Source organism: Neofelis nebulosa, chromosome 2 (assembly GCF_028018385.1).
Source record: "Neofelis nebulosa isolate mNeoNeb1 chromosome 2, mNeoNeb1.pri, whole genome shotgun sequence".
Lineage (NCBI taxonomy): Eukaryota > Metazoa > Chordata > Mammalia > Carnivora > Felidae > Neofelis > Neofelis nebulosa.
In genome coordinates this window covers 216,871,886-216,895,227 of record NC_080783.1, presented here as the reverse complement: position 1 = coordinate 216,895,227, position 23,342 = coordinate 216,871,886, and the positions used below count along the sequence as shown (strand labels likewise).

General features: G+C 50.4%; 1 protein-coding gene across 1 annotated transcript; it reads right to left on the bottom strand.

The window, feature by feature from the left end:
• Positions 1-8,547: 8,547 nt before the first annotated feature.
• On the bottom strand, positions 8,548-22,270 carry ERRFI1 (ERBB receptor feedback inhibitor 1). Its single transcript, XM_058719225.1, has 4 exons — positions 22,146-22,270; positions 12,278-12,470; positions 12,089-12,165; positions 8,548-11,198 (listed from the first exon to the last, which is right to left on the bottom strand). The coding sequence occupies exons 2-4, from the start codon at positions 12,397-12,399 to the stop codon at positions 10,015-10,017; spliced, it is 1,383 nt and encodes a 460-aa protein (XP_058575208.1). The 5' UTR covers positions 12,400-12,470; positions 22,146-22,270; the 3' UTR covers positions 8,548-10,014.
• Between the last annotated feature and the right edge of the window lie 1,072 nt (positions 22,271-23,342).

Below are 23,342 nucleotides of genomic sequence, written 5' to 3'. Positions count from 1 at the left end.
CATAATAGCCTGTTTTCGTGGATGTACTATGCTGTCTCATCTCGGAGGATTATTTTAACATCTTGTTGGCTTTGTGAAGTGTTCGTATGGGTGCTGGTCTCTGTTTATTGAATTTTGTTCTTTTCTTGACACTAATTTTCCTCAAGTGCTCGGTGATGTTCGATTTTATGCTCATATATATGTTCGAAAACCCCCTCTCTCCTATCTGTGGATCCAAGTTCTGATCACACGGGCTTGGAAAGCGGAAGGGCCGTGCTTCCAGACAAAGTGCGTGGTCGGAATGAGCGTTCTCCAGCAGATGGGTTTCCAGTCCCACCTGGACATTCCTTGTTTTTATTTTTATTTTTTAATGTTTATTCATTTTGAGAGAGAGAGCTAGCGAGTGCATGAGAGGGGGAAGGGCAGGGCGAGAGAATCCCAAGCAGGCTCTGAGCTGTCAGCACAGAGCTCCACACCGGGCTTAAACTCACCAACCATGAGATCATGACCTGAGCTGAGGACATTTCTTGCTACCTGGGACCTTGATATGTTTCTGTCACCAATGCTCCAGCTTATGGAAACTCACACTCACTAACACAGCTTCGTACAGGGGGACAGGGGAAGAACTTGGCTGGGGGATACCCTAGAAGGGGTTCCCTAGATAATCACCCTGATGACCGCCCCAGGGTTCCTTCCTGTTCTGTGTCCGTAAAGGCACAGTTTTTCCAGAACTCTCGGAGCTGCTTTCACAAAAGTCATGTCCTATGACGACTTCCTTGATCCTACTTCTCCATTGTATTACACCTGTCTGCTCTGTATCTTTCATGAACTCCTGCAACAGTCAGGCATGCCAATAGAGAGGTTTTTGGGTTTTTTAAGTTTATTTATTTATTCTGCGAGAGACAGAGACAGCATGAGTGGGGGAGGGGCAGAGAGAGAGGGAGAGAGAGAGAGGATCCTAAGCAGGTTTCTGCGCAGAGCCCAACGTGGCTCACAAAACTGTGAGATCGTGACCTGAGCTGAAACCAAGAGTCAGACGCTTAACCGACAGAGCCACCCAGGTGCCCCGAGAGTTTTGTTTTGTACTTACAGACTGAGCCTTCATTTCAGGAGTTTTCAGGCGATGCTTAGCGGGGCGGCAGGGGCCCCCCTGAGTCCGGTGGCGAGGGACTGATTCTCGGTCACCCTACTGCAGTGCATTCCTGGCTGTGAGCTGCACAACAGGATGCTGCACCACTCTGCATAATTAGCAGCTTGCCTCGGATGAGGTTCAGACTTAGAGGAAAGAGGCCTGCCAACATCAGGATTTACAGCCAGAAAAGCAGTTGAAAATATATCCTCAACGTTAGGCTACCAAATTTTAGAAGAAAATCTTTCGGGGCGGGGGGGGGGGGTGGGGGGTGGGGGGGGGAGTCCCACCTGGAACCAGTTATGGAGAAGTGAGGTGATAATTCCAGAAACATGGAAGGCGACTTCTAAGTCAGCCACAGCTGTGGCACTACATACTGGCATTTAAGTAATATGGCAGAGTTTTATGTGCAACTCAGGGTGTGGCACTTAGGTATGATTCAGAAAGAATAATATGAGATTGTATAGCTGGAAATGGGCATTTGGGTGGGGATTAAGCAAGGACAGAATTATAATGCATGCCAGTGGGTGGTAACACCTCTTTTTGCCTGTACTAAGGCTGTTCAGAGGAGACTCTGTATCTAGAAAACTTTTTTTAAAATGTTTATTTATTTTTGAGAGACAGAGAGAGACAGAGCTCGAGCGGGGGAGGGGCAGAGAGACAGGGAGACACAGAATCCGAAGCAGGCTCCGAGTTCTGAGCTGTCAGCACAGAGCCCGACGCAGGGCTCGAACTCATGAACCGTGAGGTCATGACCTGAGCCGAAGTCGGACGCTTAACCGACTGAGCCACCCAGGTGCCCCAGAAAACTTTTTGTAATTAATGGATACGTGGAATCCTTAGGAATATGATTTAAGAAAAAAAAAAAAAAAAAAGCCCCGACATGAATAGACGTTGCGTAAAGACGGATAGAGAAGGTTTTAGAGAAAAACGTTTTAAACAAGCCTTTCAGTTTGGTAAATCAATTCCTTAATGAGATCCTCATCAATGCCCAGACGACAAATGACAATCTATTCCCACCATTAAAATTTGTGGATTCTTGTATAAGGAACATTTGGACCGATTCAGCATCCACGAAACTCTGAGGAAAAAAAATGTGGCTTTGGAAACAAAAAACCAAAACAGATTTCTGGCTGTGGTCCTCCAGATCCTCCCACATGCTGATTAACTACAGGATCAACATCAACAACTGTTTTGTTACACCACTCCCACAGCACAGCCTTCCTCAGCCAGCCACCGACTGGCCCCGGTGACAGTGGGCTCTGGGCAAGTGTGTTTTCTTTCCGACCAAGTCCCTTGGTTCTAAGGCCGATTCTGGGGATGTCACCGAACCACACTCAGTGCGCCCAGCACGGTACCTGGTGCGTGACAAGTGTCTGACAACTGGGGGCCGTTCACGGGGTCAAGGGCCCCCCACGGGCAAGGCAGATCGGCCCAAATCCCGTCACGCGGAGGGAACCGCGGCGGTGCGGGGACCTGATGCTGTGCTCTTTCGCACGCCAGTTCAGTCAGGCGTGGTGCTCGGGGGTTTTCTGCTGGACCAGGTAAGGGGGCAGGAGGAAAGTGCAGATGTAACAACCAAAAAGGCAGATGGGAAGATAAAACTGTGGCAACGCTTTGGGAGGAAGGGCTTGCGTGGTTAAACGCACTCTTGTTGTCTTTGGAACGCAGTTATTATAATTTGTATCGAAATGACGCAAGGGGCTCGGGGGTGCCTCCCCCACCTGGGTGCGCAGGCAGTGAGAACCCGGCCCGCGCTATCTTCACAGTTCTGGGATCATGTGAGCCCGGCCACCTGGGCTCCTGCAAGCCCCAGACGTGTAATTAGAGGCTCCTGGGCCGGGATGATGCGCAGACAAGTCTTATCATGCGTCTGGGCTGCCGTGGGTGCGTGAGTTCCCTCTGCAGCCTGGAGCTGGTGAGCCGGCGCCTGGGCCTCCCTGAACCACCAACCGTCCAGGCTTCTGCTCAGCCAGGAACGTCGATCCGTCACGACACAGAAACAGCGTACAAAGACACGAGTTCATGCGAGAACACTAGGGAGGCGAGGGGATCACGCGAACCCGAAATACAGCCTCCTGTGAGCTGTGGTGCCGGAGGCCGCTCAGGGTTCAGGCCAGAGAGACTCATCCCTCCTTACACAAGAGGGGAGTGTATAAAAGTCACGCAGTCCGGGGAGGTGGGGGGGGGGGGGGGCGGGGAGGCACGGGGCTAAGCCCTCATGACTGTAAAATGAAGAAATACGCACAAAGCATGTGATTAAGATGTTTATTTGACGCGGATCCAAAGTTACTTCCAAGGAACGAAGTTGCTGCCTTTCTCCATAAGGGCACAAAGTCAAGTGGATGGACAAAGAATACTCCCAAAGACCGGTCCCAAACAAATTGCCTCGTCCCCCTGGCCTTTTCACTTTGTGTGTGTGTGGCGTGGGGGGCGGGGGGAGCAGTTTTATGCGTGGTCACGGATGCTGTTTTAGTGAACTTGCCACAGGCCCACCTGCTGAGGGTTCCTGGCAGTTTTCTGGAATCACCAGGTGAGGGCTGACAGCACTGGGGAGGCACACGTAAGCCCAACAGCCTGATGGCAGCTCTTTTTCTCATTCTCAGAAGAGCCCTGTCCCACCGTCCCCGGCTCCCTCGCCATCCCCGAAGCCCTTCAGCTGCCCAGTGGTGGTGGACGTCGAGGGATGGTTTACAGGGCTGCTCTGATGTGAAGGGTCTCCTCAGACACACCAGGTATGTTTGCCATTGAATTCTGGGCAGGTACCATGCAAGCAGGGGTGAGCGTGTTTAGACACGCTCCCCCTGACAGATTCTCAGCAGCTTAGGCAGAAGGTTCTTGAAGTTCAATACATTCAAGTGAAAAGCAAGCATGAAAATTCACACCCTCAAATTGCATTAGACATGCCTAGATCGTGTTATTTCACTCAGTTGCGAGGGATAAAAGGGAAGGCTAACCAAGTTCAGGCACATCTGAACCTTCTTCCCCGTTCTCCTCACCTTTCCCCCCTCTCTGCTTTCCCCAAATAAGACACAGAGAGATTTCTCTTGAAAGTTGTAGGTGAGGGTGGGGGGGTGCCTGGGTGACTCAGTCGGTTGAATGTCCGACTTCAGCTCATGTCGTGATCTCACAGTTTGTGAGTTCGAGCCCCATGCTGGGCTCTGTGCTGACAGCTCAGAGCCTGAAGCCTGCTTTGAATTCTGTCTCCCTCTCTCTCTCTCTCAAAAATAAATAAACATTAAAAAATTAAAAAAAAAATCTTTTAAAAAAAGTTGTAGGATTCAGGGGAGCCTGGGTAGCTCGGTTAAGTGTCTGACTTCAGCTCAGGTCACGATCTCTTGGTTTGTGGGTTTGAGCCCCGTGTCAGGCTCTGTGCTGACAGCTCAGAGCCTGGAGCCTGCTTCGGATGCTGTGTCTCCCTCTCTCTCTGCCCCTCCACTTCTCATGCTCTGTCTCTCGAAAATAAAAATAAACATTAAAAAAAAAAGTTGTATGATTCACACGTGGAGAGGAAAAGAACATCTGCCAAATGATCTAGTCTGCAAAGAAACATGTCTCTGAGTGGACCCTACTTTGGACCAGATTTACTTTCTAAAGACAAGGGTACCTCAGAGCTTTGCTACTGGTTTGTTACACATTTCAAAGTTGGGGCGCCTCAAGGCTCTGGGAAACTATTCCTGAATCCTCGAGGTCTGAAGTATTGGCTTTACTAGAGCTCATGCAAATTCATCTTGCAGAAAATCTTGGCCCATCAAAGTTAACATGCATCAGTTTTATCTCAGTTACTATCTGCATAATGAATATTTACACAGCAACATATTTTTATTTTTTTATTTTTTTTATTTTTTTATTTTTTTCCAACGTTTTTTATTTATTTTTGGGACAGAGAGAGACAGACAGAGCATGAACGGGGGAGGTGCAGAGAGAGGGAGACACAGAATCGGAAACAGGCTCCAGGCTCCGAGCCATCAGCCCAGAGCCCGACGCGGGGCTCGAACTCACGGACCGCGAGATCGTGACCTGGCTGAAGTCGGACTCTTTTTTTTTAAAAAATTTTTTTTTCAACATTTTTTATTTATTTTTGGGACAGAGAGAGACAGAGCATGAACGGGGGAGGGGCAGAGAGAGAGAGAGACACAGAATCGGAAACAGGCTCCAGGCTCCGAGCCATCAGCCCAGAGCCTGACGCGGGGCTCGAACTCACGGACCGTGAGATCGTGACCTGGCTGAAGTCGGACGCTTAACCGACTGCGCCACCCAGGCGCCCTGAAGTCGGACTCTTAACCGACTGCGCCACCCAGGCGCCCCAGCAACATATTTTTAAAGCTTGATTAGCTTTTCACAAAATGCCTCACAGAATGCCAGAATCAATTTATAAATTAATTCTAAAAAGTGGGACCTAAGTCCATTTTGATAGGAACTCTTTCTAAATAAAATACCGTATGGGAAGATTGTGACAAGGTCTATTTCCTGGTTTTGATAATGGACTATAATTTTGTAAGATGTTATCTTTGGGGGAATCTGGGTAATGGGTGCAGGGCATCTTTCTGTACAAGTTTGAAACTTCCTGTGCGTCTATAATTACTACAGAACAAAACGTGAACAAACTATGTATGAAATAACCACGCTAAGAGCTTATTTTTTAAGAATAAGTCTCCATGTACCTCAAAAGTACAAATTAGGTGATGAAAATAAGAACTGAAATAGAGTATAGCTTAATATGTATTTTGATACTCAAGCCAGTGGACAAAGGGATACTGCTCTCTTTTCTCCAACCATGAGATGGTCTAGAAGAATCTGTCGGCCTCTTTTTTTGGAACAGGGCCCCTGGCAGTGAAGAGACATCCTCTTACAGACAGTTCTTTTCCTAACATGGTTAAGATATCCCTAGAGACGTAGGGAGAACTAAGCAACATATAAACAAGATGAAACTTCCATTAGTATGTACGTGCCATTTAATAACAGATAGACAACACACGATCGATTGTTGCGGCCTGGGAACACTTCACAGTTTCCCCCACACTTCAAATTGACTTACAAATGAGTCCTCTTGACCTTAGCGTCTGCCTTCTGCCACCAGACAGTCCCTAATCATAAATCCGTGTGGTTTGTGTGGTATTGTGTCTGCTGGGGCACGGTCTCAGGTTGAGGGGACAGCAAGGCTCGGGGATGTGAAGGGGAGCCTTGGCATCGGATGTGGGGGGTGTTGACTGGAGCCTACATTTCCTGACTTTCGGACAGCACTTTGTTACTAGATAGTACCTGCCCGATAACCGTGTGTCCGGCAGCAGCTAACAGCTGTTTCCCCTGGGGCGGGGGGCTCAGCAGCAGCTGAGAGCGCAGGCCCTGCCGGCCTGTGCCCAGGGAACCCCCCATTCCCGAGTTCACTGGCTCCTTGCGTCTGTTGAGGATTGAGCTGGCGCTCCAGACAGCATTTAGTTGTGTAGCATATAGCGTTAGCGCCATGGCGAGGTGCACTTGGTTGGCCATGAAAAGATAGGGAGAAAGTATATTCTTGCAAAATCAAGGAAAAACAAGAAAGTTCAGAGGGAAGCAAATAATGGAACTAAAGATCGTCTTAACCACAAGGAAAGGGGATGGGAGGGCAGAGAAAAGAGGCAAAAACAACAAATGAAACACAGGAAAAGATTAATGGGAGTGCTCTGTTCACATCTCCCCTGACTCCCTGCACCCCTGGGGGCTGGAGGGTGGGGCACTGGAGCCGGGCACCCCCAGGCTCCTCCCACTGCTGTCCAACTGGCTGCCTCTACCTTGAAGGATCTCTCAAAGCCAGTTTTCTTCTTCTCCCATCCTGACACCCCCCCTACCGATGCGCCCCGCCACCCCCCACCCCCACCGACACCTTTGTGTTTCTCTTGGCTTCTCTCCACACAACAGCCACTGTCATCTTAAGACAAATCAGATCCCGTCAGTCCCCTGCCTAGGCCTTTGCACAGTTACCACCCTGCCCAGCGTCCATCTTCCTGCTGCTACTTCTGGCTTCTGGAAAACGCCAGACTTTTTCCCAGCCTTGGGGTCTCACACAGGACTTCTTTCCTGGGCTCTTCCTCCCTGTTCGCTCCACCTCCTGAGGTTTAGCTTCCCTTCTTATCACCTTGGAGAAGAGGGCCCTTTGTGACGGTCACTGTCACTGTCACTGCAAATTGTCATTAGGTACTGCTTTAAATCCAAGCGGGCAGGGAGTATGCCTCTCTCCCAGGGTCTAGCAGGGGGTGGTATTCCCCAACATGTGTCTGTTGAACCAACTCCCTGAGCCCATTTCTTCATCTGTAAAAGGTCAGAAGTAACACCTTTCAGGGCAATTGCGAGCAACCGATGACCACAGAATCCATCCCTGTATTGGGCCTTCACTGCATGCCAGCTGCCACGGTTTACAGGCAGTTGTCATAGATAATTCCACGTAGTGGGTATCATGGCCCCCCCCAACCCTCCCCTGCCAACAAGTTTTACCCAAGGACTGAGATTTTAAAGAATATGCCCAGCACTGGGGCACCTGGGTGGCTCAGCTGGTTAAGCGTCTAACTTCGGCTCAGATCATGATCTGGTTTGTGAGTTCGAGCCCCACATGGGGCTATTGTCAGCGCAGAGCTCGCTTTGGATCCTCTGTCCACCCCTACCCCATCCCTCCCCTGCTCGCACTCTCAAAAATAAACATTAGAAAAATAATGAAAAGAATCTGCCCAACACAGACGGAGGTGGAGGTGGCCTTCCAGCCCAGCTCACTGACCTCCGAGTCCTCACTCCTGACTGTGGAGGATACCAAGTTCAACTAAGGTCATAGAGAGCTTCACCATATTGCCCAGCAGCCTGGGGAGTGGGAGGAGCAGCTGGGTTTTGGCTACAGGTCCCAGGAGAGGGGGGAGCCGGGCGCAGAGCCCCACGGCACTGGGGAGGGGCGCCCTCAAGCACAGAGGCCCAGCTTCCTCCTGCACCTAGAAGCTGCGAGAAGCAGGTCCGTCCTCTTTGTGAGAGGCCAGGACAGGCTGGGGTTCCTTTGGTGGCCTCACATCAAGCAAGAAGCAGAGCCTCCCAAGGGCCCCCAACAACCCGGACCTAGTCCTGAAACTCAAAGTCACGTCCAGTTTGTATCTATGCTCGTTTCTTCCATACGTTCCCCTTGACGGGGGAGCCCCTCCCCAGGCAGGACCTGCTTTGACAGGGACACCCCAGCATCTGCCCCTTGCTCCCTTTCTGAACTGTTAAAGGGAAATACGGACAGCCCAGCCAGCCGTTTTCACTGTGCATTCGTATAATATTAAACATTAATTGCTCAAGTTACTTTCATTTTAGGGACCAACCATAAATTTCAAGCATTTATGAGGCTGCAAAAAAACTTTCCCTTGTGCTTAAAGACGGTAATGGTTGTGAACGTACCGGAGACATCAACTTTTATAGAAGAGCTTAGGCAAGAAACGCGGTTAACGGTGTCATAAATAGTATTATAACTTTATTAAAATGGAAAGACAATATTCAAAATAATGCAACAAAAATGAATAAAATCCTTTGTCCAACACTGTACACATAATGCAGAAATCAGTGCATTTTTCTAAAGCATGTCTCAACCTTCATGTAGTTCATACTAAAATAGAAGCTTTAAATAGCTCAAATATTCAGCAGTTTGAATTGTAAACAGCTTGTTTAACTGTTAAGAGAACATTGCAGTAATGTACCTCCGTTAGTGAGCACCTTCTCTTTTGTGCTTGTCTACACAAGATACATGCATCGAAGCACGCGGGTGTCTGAGCGCAGGCTGCGGGTCTCACGGAATCCAAGGGAAGCGGCAGCCGGGAGGGTCTCCAAAGCGGAGCGACGCGGACGCGGCCTGTGGCATTAAAACACACTGCGCTACTGGGCAAAAGCGTTTTACGTGGAAGGCACACGACCCCCAGGAAATACTGAACGGGAACCAGCAACACAAGGCCAGCTTGCGTTGTCCATGTTCATTCACACAGTCTACGGAAACCGACACGGAAACACAACACGGGCCCCCCCCAGGGACTCTGTCACGTGGCCAGTGGTTTCACGATCGCTTCAACGGGACGCCCGGAGCCCTGGCGACCGGTCTGCTGGCCCAGGGGAGTCTAACGCGGTGCCCCTGTGGCTGCGAGGCGCATGCCAGACCGGGCCACCGTGGCGGGCAGAACAGAGCAGGGACCGTAAGGAGAACGGACGTGCGAATTCTGTTAGCTTCGCATCTTTCGAGAAGCAGGGCACGTGTGGCTGCCAGATATGCTGTTGTCCTCCCTGGAATGAAACGGAAGGAGCCGGGTCTCGGGGTGACTCTTAGGCTGGGCAGGCAGGGCCTCGGCAGGGACTGCGCCCTGCCCTGGGGGACAAAGGCTGCTTGCAAAGTTTAAAGGAGAACATCACAGGGCCCAGGAGCCTGAATGCTTCAAAGTTACTAAACTAACTTTAAAAAAAAAAATTTTTTTTTTTTTTTTAATGATTCTGATCTAAACAATACTGTGTTTTCTTCCATTCGCTCAATTTTCAGTCAGGAGTTGCCCCCCAGCTTTTACCATCTTGAATATATATTACTCTAAGGTAGCAACTAATTGGTTACCCTGCAGCTATGGTCTATGGTTACAGCACGAGTTTCTACACAGGCCTATAATGTATGCACATGTCCAAGGTTCCCCAGCCTTCCCTGCCTGCCCGCCCACTTTTAAATTACGGACCGGAACAGACTTTTCTCCAACACCGGCACGATCGGGGATTCTTGGCCCGAGATCGCCCCGCGACCGCCCCTACCCTTTCTAAGACGGAGGGTTCAACTGTTTTGTTCTGCAATCCGAGACCTCTTCCTGCGAACCTCAACCGGCCTGGAGGGCGGCTGGGGAGCCACTCGCTCCCACGGAACCCCCGCTGACCCGCGACGCCGAAGCCTAAGGAGAAACCACGTAGGACGAGTGTTTACGCCTCACGTGGCCCCCCAGGTCCAGTCTTGTCTTGGAGTCCAGCTTTTCTGCGGCCGAGGCTGTACCGCGGTCAGCAGACAGCGGCTGGGTGTGGGTGCTTGAGTTTGCTTCCTCTGCTTCCCGGAAAAACTTTTCAAACTTGTCCAGGTACGGCGGTCTCTCAGGTAGTAGGTAATAGTGTGTCGAGCTCACCTTCTTCCCGTTTTCGATGACGGGCAGGATGCAGGGAGCCTTACTGGCAGACCCTTCGCTGTTCTGTCTCTGCAGAGCTTTGCTGCTCACGTACTTGGGGTCAGGGGCAAAGCTCTGCGTGGGGGGCATGACCCCATTGAGGTAAGACGGAAGGCTTTTGGGGCTTGGCGTGCGGGAGTTACTCCGTGATAACGGTTCTCTCGGTGGTACTTTGGGAGGCCGGTCTTCATCGCTGTAGGTGCTGGAAGTGACTTCCGCCGACCACCTTCTGTAATCTGGCTTCACGGGCCGAGGAGGAATGGGGACCCTGGGGGGCACCTCGGGTTTGTCTTCGTCGGAGTTCGGAGAAGCTCTGTGGATGTAGCTGGATACCCTGATGGCCGGCTTGTTGAAGGATCCAGCTGGTCCCGAATGAGACCTTCTTAATCTCCGGTGGGTCTGAGGCAGAGGAGGATTTGAATTTTGCACACCTCCATTCTGCTCAGGCGCCTGGCTGAGATCTGCCGCGGAGACAGCTGGGGTATCAAAATACGCGTAGTTGATCTGTCCACACCCACGGAAGCTTCGCCTGCCAGGAACATCGTATTTGAAGCCAGAAAGCGTACAGTCTTCCAAGAGGAAGTCCGTGTCCGAGCTGGTTAGGAACTCGACCTCGCAGTCTGTCTCGTCCAGAGAGAGGTCTTCGGAGATGGGCAGTGGCGGGAGGGGCCGGGAACCGCGTTCACAGAGGGCCGTGCAGGGGAAGGGGGAAGGGGGGCTCTTTATGGGTGTGAGTGGAGGGGGAGAAGCACACACACCGTTCACCGAGAGTTTCCTAAAACCACACGCGACTCGCTCCTCTTCCCGCGGTCCCGGGTGCTCGCCCGGGGGAATGATAAGAGGGGCCAAGCTGGGCTTCTGGGAGGGGCCGTGCTCTGCAAAGTGGCTGCCGCTCCTTGGCGCGGACGTCGCAGCGCGCCCTGGAATGCACGAGACAGAGGTTAGCCAAAGAGCCGCCGTGCCCTCCCCAGCCGCCCGGGCTCCGGCAGCTTTCTGCTGGGGTATCCGACGCTCGGTCGCGGCAATCCCGAGGACACCCAGGCGACGGCCACAGGTGTAATTAGAGGCCAGAAGATTGCTAATGCACATGATCTGGTTCAAAGAACAAATTATCTCTTCTATCTTCCTTGGCCGTGTGCACGGTGCACACCCACACATCTCGGGCAGGTCTGGTGACGTGCGCAAAATTCGCAGAAGGGAGCAGCATATAATTTACGTGAATACCACACCACACCGGCCTAGCCATTTAAGAGACGCGACAATACGAGGCACGCAGGCTGTGAGGGAGATAAGACCGGGTCCTCACGGTTGGAGCCATCACGGCATTAGGAGAGTGTGGACCTGCCTGCGATGCACTACGCGCTCTTGACAAAAATCTAAGGACCACAGCGCTCACGTCACAAGCACCAGACAGCAGAGAACACCCTTGCAAGTGTTCATCCACACGTACACTCCCTGATCTCCCTCACATGGGGATCCAACACCGGTAAGAAAGGGGAGGGATCTGGCCCAAGGTCTCCACAAGTTAAACATGGAACAGAGCCGGGCTGAGAACCCGCTGACTGTGAACGATGGCGCTTCTGCACCCAGGTCGCCAGGACATCAGTGAGTCAGGGTGGAGGCGGGGAGGCTGAGGGCCCAACGCGTTCTCTTCAGAACCTGCCGCCACTAGGGGTCAGGCTACTGCTGGAAATAGTTCAGGTGGCTTCCTCGCTTAAAAGTCACCCCGGAGGACGCACCAGCATCATCCCCACTGTCAACTTCCCCTTGAAGCACCAGCTCCCTCCCCGTGGAGTTTCAGGACACGTACCAAGAGATGTGAGGTGCTCCTGGGCCGAAGAATTGAGGCTGTAGGCCATGGTTATCGGGTCGATGTTCAAAAAGTGACTGAAAGGGAAGGAAAAACACCTTGATCGTGAGTGAGTGGCCACCATATTCTCGGTCTTGTTTTAAAATCACGGGCTGGGAGATTCCAGGGGACGTTCCGTCCCGCACTCACTTTTCAAACTCGCTGCGGCCGCCCCAGCAGGCCCTCACGGTTCTCAAGGCTTGGCCATCGTGCAGGAATCCGGTTTTCAACGGGACTCGAATCTCCTGGGCAGCAACTCCTGCTGTGGACATTGTGCCTTACTCTGGAGGTCTCCTCACTGGGGACGCCTAGGGATCTGTCACCAACCAGCAGCTCGAGGTCCCTAGGGGTGGGGATGACAAAAAGACGAGAGAATTAACAATTCCGAAATACCCACACTAGCTAGTACCAGAGAACTTCAGGGGACGCCGGGCAGAAAAACGTAGTGGCAGGCGTTCATTCAATTCCGACATCTTTGCATGAGCGAATTCTCACTTCTCATGATGGTACTTAAATGGAGACATTAAGAACAATTTCGGGGGGACATACTAATCAAAGCTTTGAAACGTTTTCAGCAAAGTGAGCTATAATGTACGACGGGCAACAGCGGACTCCCACTGCGGCCAGACAGCTACACAGCACATCGCGCTCACTTGTCCCCAGCACGCAGTTCTCTAACTTCCCATCCGACCTTCCAGGGTGCGGAGGTCACGGCCATGGGGCTCGCCGTCCCCCCAGCCAACAAAGTGATCTCAGAAATTACTGCGTTCAGTACTGCGGCTCGAACGTTCACTAAAACCCAGAGCTTCGACAGAACGAGAGATCCTACTGCGGCCCCAGGTTACCCCCCTGCCTGGCAGCTGTCTGCAGGCTGTATTTCAGGCTTGGCCCTGGGAGGACAAATTCTCCAGGTACTGCCTGTTCGAGAATAAAGAAAGAGTTCCAGGTGAAGATACTAATTTCCATTATCCTGTAAAAATCAAGTTCTGCAAGGCCACTAGCTTTGTCAGAGGACTGGACAGCTTCCTCCTCCCTCTAGAAAGACAAACTTAAAGGCACATTCTTCACATTCTTGTGTACGAAGTGCCTGGGGATCCGAGTCTTGCCTCGCTGCAAGGCAAGGATTACAGAGGTGAAGCAGGCGCCTTTTCCTCAATCTAGTAGGGCCTCAGTGTGAGGGCCCTCGCCCTTGTCAGATGGCCAGTGTCTGCGGTCCCCCAGGCCCCACACCCTCTTTCTAGAAGGGTTCGTTAGCATCCATCTCCGCTTTCCTCAGATATTCATGTTTGCTTATAGCCAGTCGAGACTTTTTTCTTGTAGACACTAGGACACAATGTCATTGTCAACTCTCTGTGCAACGCTGACCCCTTCTGGGACGTGCACAGCCACCTGGCGAGGCTTTCCCCTTCTCTCACCAGGCATGTGTGCGCCCCCCGAGAGCCGGGTGGTGTGCCGAGGACCCGGGGTGACTCAGATGAGCGGCACGTCCGCGGTGGAGGGCGGAGGGGGTACGCGGGCCATTTTGTTGTTGTTGTATGGACAAATCTGTCACCCGCTAGACTGCAAGTCCAGGAAAGAGCCCGATCATCGCTACCTGGAACACCAGAAGTGCTCAAGAGGTGAATGCTCACTGGATGATGACTACACGACCCCATCTGATTTTGACCATCGTCAGCATGCAATGTCTACAATGAATAAAGCACAGTCTTTTTTTTTTTTTTTTTTTTTAGCTACAGAGCTAAAACACAGTCTGCGAGTGTTTACCGTTTGGTTTTCACGCAAAAGGAAATGGAGAGCCAGCAGCAATGTTTCAGGGACAAAGTGCAGATGGGTCCTGGTCACTGGTCCTCACCTTTTTACCCTCCTAAAGCCAGCTGCTTCGATACGTTAGGCAGAGACTTAAGTAGGTTTCAAACATTATTTCAAAGAGTCAAGCATCCTTTTTCTGTGATCCGTTGCTCAAAGATACAGGATTAAGAACAGGGGGAAAAAAACCACCACCCGCCATTTAAGAAATCTAAGTTAGTGGCAGGTCGTCTTTTGATTTGTCATTTTTGGTCTTTAGAGGATTGAAATCAAACACGTGTGTTCTTACCTCACCTGGATTAAGGAAATCTACAAAAAAATTTTTTTTGAAAACCCATTTTTAGAAAACACTGCTTGGGGCTCCCTCCAGGCACCTGGCCTGTAGGTATGTGGCGCTTTCCCCCAGCGCCCCGCAAGCTGGGGCAAGACCACGGGGCAAGCATCCAGGGTGATGCAAAAACGAAAGGCCAGATAGGAAGAAGAATATGGTATTTAAGTAGTTTGAAAGCACACGTTTGGAGATCACTCATCCAGATTACAGGAGAATGCTGCGGGGGATTCTGGAGGCCCAACCCCCACCTGTCTGCAGGCCAGCAAGTGCTCCCGTAATTACTGTGTGTCAGCCTCCTAATGCCATCTAAATCTTAGCTTTCAACAGAATGATTGTGTAACTATCGCCTCTGCTGGGATGGCCTCGGAATTCTAAACTCACATTTCAGTGGCCCCTGAAAATTTCGTATACATTCTTGAAAGTTATTTTTTATTCATTGTTCCCATCACTGACTTGTTAGCTTTCTTAAGCAAAAAATTTTTTTAGTATAAAAAGAATTGTGTTCACTAAGCCAGCTCACTTCTGACCACAATAGTGTCTTTGTGTATTCATAGAAGGTGACCCTGCCTCCACATTTCAATGGGGAATTGTGAATGGGCCATGTTATGAAACTGTCCGGACTTCCTACTTGCTGCTCGGAGAAGCGAGCTTCGTGTTCTCTTTTGGAAAATAACTTCCAACTGCAGACTCGGGAAGGGGGACGTGCCGTAGGTTTGGGAGCAAGCGTTTCCTGCGTGTTCCTGGGGAAGCCAGCGGAGGCAGGAAGCCACCTCTTCCCCACCTCCCTCCGAACTCCCCAAGCCTTCCATATGCACTCCTCCTAGGGGAAGATCAGCCAGGTCAACGTCAAGTCAAAAAGAAACACCACTGAGCCAGTGTTCCGAATCTTGTTCCAGTGTGACTGTCAAACTAAGTCTACCTGACAATTCATTAGGCAGCAATGGCAGAAACACAAGTACGCGCGCAGATCAGAGTCTCTTAAGTACAAGATGGCATTCTTGGACGAAACACAAAGTAGGAAGGCGAATGTGCACGCAGGCAGCGCGGTGTAGGATGGGACCTAAATGACCTTGGGTGTAAGAACTTTCCTAAAATCCATCAACTAGTCAGTTAAATAGCAATCCCAGATATGAACGACTTTTTCTTATTAACATCACTTTTTTTAAAAACTTCAAGACAAAATAGAATATCCCCTAAAACCATCTGTTTCCTGCGGCAGCCCTCCCTCTATTTTCTCTCCTCGCAACCCTCGCCCCCCCCCCCCCCCCCCCCCCCAGTTTTGATCCACCGCGATCGATGGCTCAACTCTACCAGACAGCTCCTCCCTCTCCTGAGTCTCCACTCCAGCCCTGGCTCAAGCTTCCACTTTGCATTTCCTATTGTCTGGTGATTATCTTTCCACTTGGACGGTCCTCTGGCATCTGCAACTCTACAGACCGAACTCCTGTCACTTACTTCACACCCCATCCCCCTTCCCAAACCAGCTGGGGGTCTGTGAGGATCGGAGGATCAAGCTTCCACAGGCACCATTCTTAACCTGAGTTACAGGTATACATTCAACGACCAAGTTCCATAGCCTATTTCCATGCAGCTTCTCAAACCCGTCTTCCTTCGGTTCACTGGAACCACACTGCCCTGCGTGTGAAAATACCTAATCCAGCCTACACACCAGGACCAGATCAATATTCCTGAACTGGAGCTCAAATTCAGATCTTCCACTGCTCAAAAATCTTCAAGGGCTTCTAAATCAAAGCCCTTCAGGTTATGGCCTTTAAAACAAGGCAGACCCTGACCCACCTTTTTCAAACTCCGGCTTTTGTCTTCCCCAAATCTGTTAGAATCCACCTTGTCCTTGGAGGCCATCTGTCATACCACCTTCTCCACTCACCACTTCCCTTCTGAAAAGCCACAGCGGGGTCTCCACTCTTGGGCTGTTTTGTGCCATGCCCTGACTCCTTACCCATCCTCCAAATCTTCTGGGACCCTCCCCCCACCTCCACTCCTGGGTAGGTCCTGGTGTCATTCATTTCTAATAAATATTTACTAAATCGATACTGAGAAAACACTAATCTCGTTTTTAAAAAAGTAATGACAGGACAGATTCACATTTACTGTAAATCAGCAAACTAAGGGATAAACCTCCTGATAATAATGTAACAAGTTCAGGGAAGCAGCAGGCAAGGCATTTGCATTAAATTCATTTCCAAAACCTAAAGTGGACAATTCGCAGACTGGTTTTTCTGTTACTGTATATTTACTTAAGCAACCAGGGAAGAGCTTTCTGAGAATAACGAATTTCACCTTCTCTTCCACACTCTTCCTTTTTGTACCTACTGTTTTTGTTGCTAAATTGAAGGTCACTTTCCTTAAAGAAAACAAAAAAGGCTACCACCACAGAGCATACATACATGCTTTATTAAGGTGAAATCACATGCCTTTAGCTTGAGGGAAGTCACTTCGAAAACTTTTTTTTTTTAAACGAGGCTACCTTCAGAGGGTAACCTAGATGTGTTTACCTTGCCACCAGATCTCATTAATAAATCTCAGAAGCAATCCACAAGAGGGGGAGGGGCACATTTTTGTCATACAACTCACCCAGTTCTGCCCAGCGCTTCCTTATTTAAAAGTGTGATGTAATTTCCTTCTCTCAATCTGGTTTGAGAACCTGATTTCTGTTTATTCAGGGTGATAAATGGGTCTTTTCAACCTTATTTAATAACTACCTACACGACTATTTCCTTACCAAGGGAGATAAAAGACAATCCTACTTAGAGCCAAAAATTTGTAAAAAGAAACTGATTTTGGAGCATGACAAATCCCATGATTTCGGATAAGCCAACCAAATAAACCAACATCTGAGTGTTTATCTTCAGTCTGAAAATGCCTAAAATAATCACCTTTCAGAACATTAAAAACGAAACAAAATCCCATGACTTTTATTGTGATCAGTGTCTAAAGCACTAGCACCCAAGCTATTTGACACACTGAACATTTAGTTTAGCCATTTTACAGAACTGTAACTTTTATTAATAATACGAGAAACTTACTGATTCAATATTCATCGAACACATTCGGTGTTTACGACAGTTAGGGTGCTGCGTGATCTGAGTTTACTTACTAGCAAAGGACTCTTCACAATCAAAGGCCCTAACTCGGGCTTTTTCTCAGATTTCCCTTTAACAGACTGTAATTTGGGCGAAGGGAGTGAAGGGGGAGGTTCAGAAATTTCCTTTGTGGTCCCCTGCTGTCACAGAAAGGATAAATGGCCTTCATGGCAAAAGCATAGAGAACTTAATGTCTCTTATATTAAGTTAGTAAATAAAATGTAATTAGAATTCTCCTGCATGAATTCCAGGTAAACGTGCCGGTCTCAGCAGCGATGGAGACGGTTCTACGTGGTGAGAGGAACATTCTGTCCCCTGCAGCTCCAGTCCTCACCTCTCTCCAGCGTGGGAGCACAGAACGACCCACTTGTAGGTGGTAAAAACTGAGGCAACAAGGAAAATAATTTATCTTCAGACTGTTGAAATCAAAGCTAAGTGACCTAATTTCTGGAATAATCCAGAGTATTTTCTAGCTGAGTATTTTAAGAAACGGCAAACTAACAAAAAACCTATTCGTTCCACTGCCATAGTCATCAATAGCCTTTTGATTCACTTAGTGTCCCACACAATCTTCGCGCAATGGCAGAAATGTACGAGAGCGGGGATAGTCTCTTGTCCTTTGTAACTCTTCCTACAGAGTGCCCCGACCAGCAGCAATACACACACACACACACACACACACACACACACACACGCACAGGATGGGAAAATATTATTCCTTTTAGACACACACATAATAGATTTCCAAATGGAAAAGATACGTGGGTTCTATTCTAATCTTAATGACAATGAGCACAATAGTCTAATGATGGGAAAGGAGTCTTTAAAACTTTAAATTTACTTAATGAGCACTGGAGTCACCCAATGGGTAACTCCAGATTGTTACAATGGACATAAAAGCCAGTAAGAATAATAAACTCATCTGACAGGCATTGTTCTGGGTGATTTATATGTATAACTTATTTAATCTTCTCAACAACCGTGTAGGGCGGGTTACTACCATTACCTTCATTTACAGATGCGGGGCTGGAGGCACTTGGGAGGTGAGTAACTTGCTCCAGGGTCATAGCTGGTGAGCTGTGGGGCTGACAGCTAAGCCAGGCTCTCACCACCACACCGCTGGGCCTCCACGCCCCTCAGGCTCTTCAGACTGGGAATAAGGTCTGACCCACTACAAGGCTCATGTTAAGGGTGGCTCAGACAGACCGTCCTGGGGATTTGCTGCCTGGTACTAGTTTTTCTTGGGTAACCCGTGGACTGTGAAATTTCCTATTTTACTTCACCTCCCTCAAATTCTCCTGTGAAAGTTATGAACTGTGGATCTGGCCTATCCCATCCTCTAGAAGGGCGGGTGAAGGTATCACTCTTATATCCTGTGACCACTTCAAGCAGTTCTTTTGAAGCCCTCAATCTTTAATGATACACTGACGCCCCACCATTACATAACCCGTTACAACATGATATCTGGGATCACACGGATCTGTCTTTACCCATAAAAAGGGGATATTACAATATACCCAATGGGCCTCCTTTTAATATACTCTCCCAGCACAGATCCCAGTGATGGCATTATAATCAGGCTCTATTTTCAAGTCTGGAACTTAGTAACAGAATATCTTGTATTTGTAAAGCATGCTACAAATTACAAAGCACTTTCTGATTAGCTGAGCCCCACAACATCCCTGGAAGAGGAGGCAGGGATGACACTGTCCATTTTGCGGATGAGAAAGTGAAAACATCTTCCTGTTCGCAGAAGGGCCATCGGGGCTCTTCTGCCCTATGACCCAGCACTTCCTGAGATCCTTCCAGGCCTCTCCTCTCCTCTCCAAAGCATCTTCACTTTAGGCAACAACCTCCCTTCTCCTGCCAATGTTCTTGGGAAACTGATGCAGGAATGGCCGAGTGAAATGTACGATACCGCATCACAAGTCAATCACCAGAGATCAGAACTCCACTCACAGGGTTTCACTCCCAAATTCTTAGGAAGCAAGGATGAATTATTTTCACAAGTCGTTATCAGATGCTTATTCTGGAGTAGATGCTATGCCAGTGAAGGAGACTGGGCCGCTGCCTGAGGAAGTCTCAACCTAATGAGGAGACAACCAGCAAGCAAGCAATTTCCGATTGTGATAACTTCCAAGGGAGGATCAGGAAGGGAGACCGGATGTACGCAGGCGGTTAGGGCAGACCTCTCTGAGGTGACTTTCTAAACTGAAATTTAAGGATGAAAAAGAGGCAGCCATGCGAGGAGTCAGAAGAGCATTCCAGGCACAGGGAAATGGTATTTTAAGTAATCTCTAGCTGGTCAATTTCATGTTCTGTGGATCCTCAATAAAAGCTCTGGACAATGTCTTCTCATCCTTACCATCCTCCTGCTTCCCTCCGTAATGCTGAACCCTGACACTCTGCAGTGGAAAAGGGCTAAAACTCGCACAGCCAGAGGCCCGGGTTTGACAAATACACTCACTTAGGCCTGGAACACTGTTCTTTTAGTAATGCTACCCAATTTGTCAGTACGTGGAATTGGATTGAAGTCTCAACAATGACTCCAAATTGCAGAATCCTTTTCCCTTCTGGAACCTGAAGGCCACACTACCTTTTCCCTACCTTAAAGCAAATTCCTCTGTTCTGCTGGCAACTAACTTTCAGAACTCTGAAACTCACCAGTTTTATCCACCTTTCCAAAGTATGCATTTATGCTGTGTGGATAACGCCAGAAAAGCCACAACTGGATCTTGTTTATCTAGTGATCTAGTGAGTTATTCATTAGCTTGTACAAAGCATGGCCAAACACCAGCACCAAAAGATGCGAAAGGAATCCTGATGATGAGGTTCCAGTTCAGATTTATTTAGATTAAAAGCAGAGCTGTTTCTCTGGCAGAGGGAGCTGATGACATTCAAATTCCTGGAATTACCCTTGGCACCACCTTCCCCTCCTCTGCTCACCTTTCTAAAGCAACCTGATGGTATGTAGACATTCAGGTCAGTTTCAAGCATGTTAGATTGTACCTGTAATTTAGGCAACTTGCTTTTAAAAGCTACCATTAGTATTAGCTGAAAGGGAGTATTATCTGCTTCAACTTCTGAGAAGCAGCAGTCAGGAGTTGTTTTCACACAAAAACTCAAGTCTACAGTATAATTAAACCTCACGGTAAGAGGGAGCAGGATCTATTGTGAACTGAAAGGAGGAAAAACAATTCACTCAAACAGTAATTTTACCTATCTGTTGAAAATACGAATAATTCAGACATTTCATAATAGCCATAAAGAGATCTGCTTTCCACCCTTATCAGTGACTGGTCCAATCCTGCTGAGCTTTAAGACGTAAAATGTGCTTTCATGCAATTAGTTATCAACCATCAACTATGCGCAAGGCTGCGTGAGATAGAAGCCGTACAAGGAAGAGTTCCTGCCCTGAAGGAGTTTACAGTCTAATATATGTTAGGTTATAAATGCTTAGTCCAGGACCTTAGCACCTATCAGCCAGTACCCATGAAACACACAGGTGAAAACAAGCCTGTGTGAAACGAGGAGAATGACAAAAGAGTGTCTGAAGTTCAGGCTAAAACCTGTGTGTATTTCTCTCCAGATCTGCAGGAGATGGGAATATGCTATTTGATAACATACTGGTAACCAATCGTAACACCATTAACAAGAAACCAAATTTTATTCTGTCTCAGCAAAATTTGGTCATTTAGTGAAATGGGTACCCGGCCTCCTCCTGTCTGGTTTGGGCAAAACCTCGCTTAAAACTATAATTATGGTGGGGGGGGGGGGGGGAGGCAAGACTTGGTATGGTGAACTTAGATATTTCAGTATTCTCAGCAAACATACACCCTTTGCGTTCTTACACATTTATAAAAGTTGAAAACCGTGCACAACACTGTTCTTCAGAAAAAGAAGAAGAAAAGGCATTTTAACCTCACCTTTCTTCACCTCTGACAGTTGCTTAGAAACCAGTCCGGCCCTACCTGTGTTGCAGGTGTACCTCAAGTCACCAACACATCTCTTTTAAAGCTACAGTCTATTCTGACTGCACTTGAGTTTATGACTAACAATCTATTCATATTTTTTATCAGGGAAGAGACTGGTTTCTTTCAAGCAGTGACGAAATCCTAATAAAGACCTAGCAAGCACCAATACAGCACCAATCATGGTTAAGAAGTCATTTAATTTGTACGAGGCTGTGATACACACACACACACACACACACACACACACACACACACACACGCACGCGCGCGCAGGAACACCCACCGAGCACTCACGTTCCGAACCCAGAACCCTGCACTCCCCGTTCCTTCGGAAGCAGAATTCAGAGCAAAGGACCACGATTCCGAGACAGGCGGAGGGGGGCTCGGAACTACTCCGCGGGGTTCAAGGACCCCGGCCGGGGACGACAGCCACCGTCTCCGAAGAGAGCGAGCAGGGGGACCGCGGGGCCGGCCATCCCCCAGCACAGCGTCCGGGACGCGACGGACTGGCACACGGCGCGCGCAGGGGGAGCGCAGCCCCATTGTGGAAGAAGGACGCCGAGGCCGCCGCTCCCGCAGCCCCGGCCCCCACGCAGCGCCCCCGGGCCGGCCCCTCCCCCCGGCCGGCCGGCCGTCGGTCCCGGGAGACTCCGCGTCGCGGCGACCCACTCGGCGCCCCGGGGACCCGCCCAGAGTCCGGAGCCGCCCGCAGCCCCGCGCGGGGGCCCGGCGGGGCGGGGGCGTGGGGCGGCACCGCCCTCCCTTCCCCTCCCCTCCCCACCCCCAGCCCGCAGGCCCCTTACCCCCGCGGAGCCGCCGCTGCCCCACGGCGCCCTCCCGCGCATGTCCGTCCCGGCTGGCTCAGCGCCGCGGGCTCAGGGGCCCGGACACCGCGCAGGCGCCTCGCCGCTCTCTGGCCGCCGCTCCCCGCTCGCGCTCCCCGCTCGCACTCGGCCGCCGTCGGCGCGATTGCCGACGCCGCGTTATATAGCAAGTGGCGGGGCCGTGACGTCGACGCTCGGCGCCCCACCTCCCCCGCGCGGCCAATCGGGGCCGTGCGCCGCTTAAAGGGGCGATGCCGCGGCTCAGGCGCTGGCGCGGGGTCCACCGGCGTCGCGCGGCCCGGCGGGGCCGCCGCCTTTGTCTCCGAGGGGGAAGATTCTGGGCCTCGGAGGCCTCCGCGCCTTTGCTCTGCCCAGTCAGAGCGGCAGCTGCCGAGCCTCCCCCGGAGTCCTGACATCGAACTTTTCTGTGAGGTGTGCGGGCAGCTCGGCCTCGTTCCGCCCGAACCGCAGGCGGCGCCGCGCCTCGAGCGGGGTTTCCCGTCGTTTCCTGCCCCGGGGAGGGTTTGGCGGGTGTTCCCCTGTCCGCGTGGCGGCCGCCGCGGGGTGACCGGGTGGCCGCAGACTCCCGGCCATGGCGAGTGGAGCCTCTGCGAGCAGGAGGCCCGCGCGCACCGTAGGCCTGCGGGCCGAGGTGTGGGAGGGACCGCAAGGGACGGTGTGGACAGAGTGGGGCAGCACGGGACATTGAGATACGGTGTGGGGCGTCGAGGGACAGAGTCGCACACCGTGGGGCAGAGCGGCACAGCGCGGGACAGGGTGGCCACCCTGGTGAGGGCCTTTCATGAGCCCTCCTAACGCGGGTCTGCCCGGCCACCTCTCCTCCGACCACATGTTTGAAAGTCAAGGCCAGGCCCTGGTGGCCGTTGACCCGTGGCTTCCAGGAGGAGCACCCCCAGCCCCAACCGGGCCTCGCCCTCGGTCTCCGATCTCGAGTTTACTTATTAGACCCACGCTGCTCTCCGCATCTCCGGGCATCCGGGTAGCCGGCGATGCCCAAGGACAAAACACCAGCAAGCCTGCAGGAGGAGGCTTCTCCCCTGGAAGGTGATGCAACTTAGGCTTATAGTTTAACCGAAAAATAAATAATACAAATGATAACAAACCAAGAGTAACTAAAGTAAGAAAAAAAGCAAACAGACAGAAACCCTCCAGTTT

Coding starts and splice junctions, on each gene's coding strand:
- ERRFI1 (XM_058719225.1), bottom strand. CDS start 12,399: ATGTCCACAGCAGGAGTTGCTGCCCAGGAGATTCGAGTCCCGTTGAAA. Junction 12,166..12,277: donor GGCCGCAGCGAGTTTGAAAA/GTGAGTGCGGGA, acceptor CTTCCCTTTCAG/TCACTTTTTGAACATCGACC. Junction 11,199..12,088: donor GGAGCACCTCACATCTCTTG/GTACGTGTCCTG, acceptor CGTGCATTCCAG/GGCGCGCTGCGACGTCCGCG.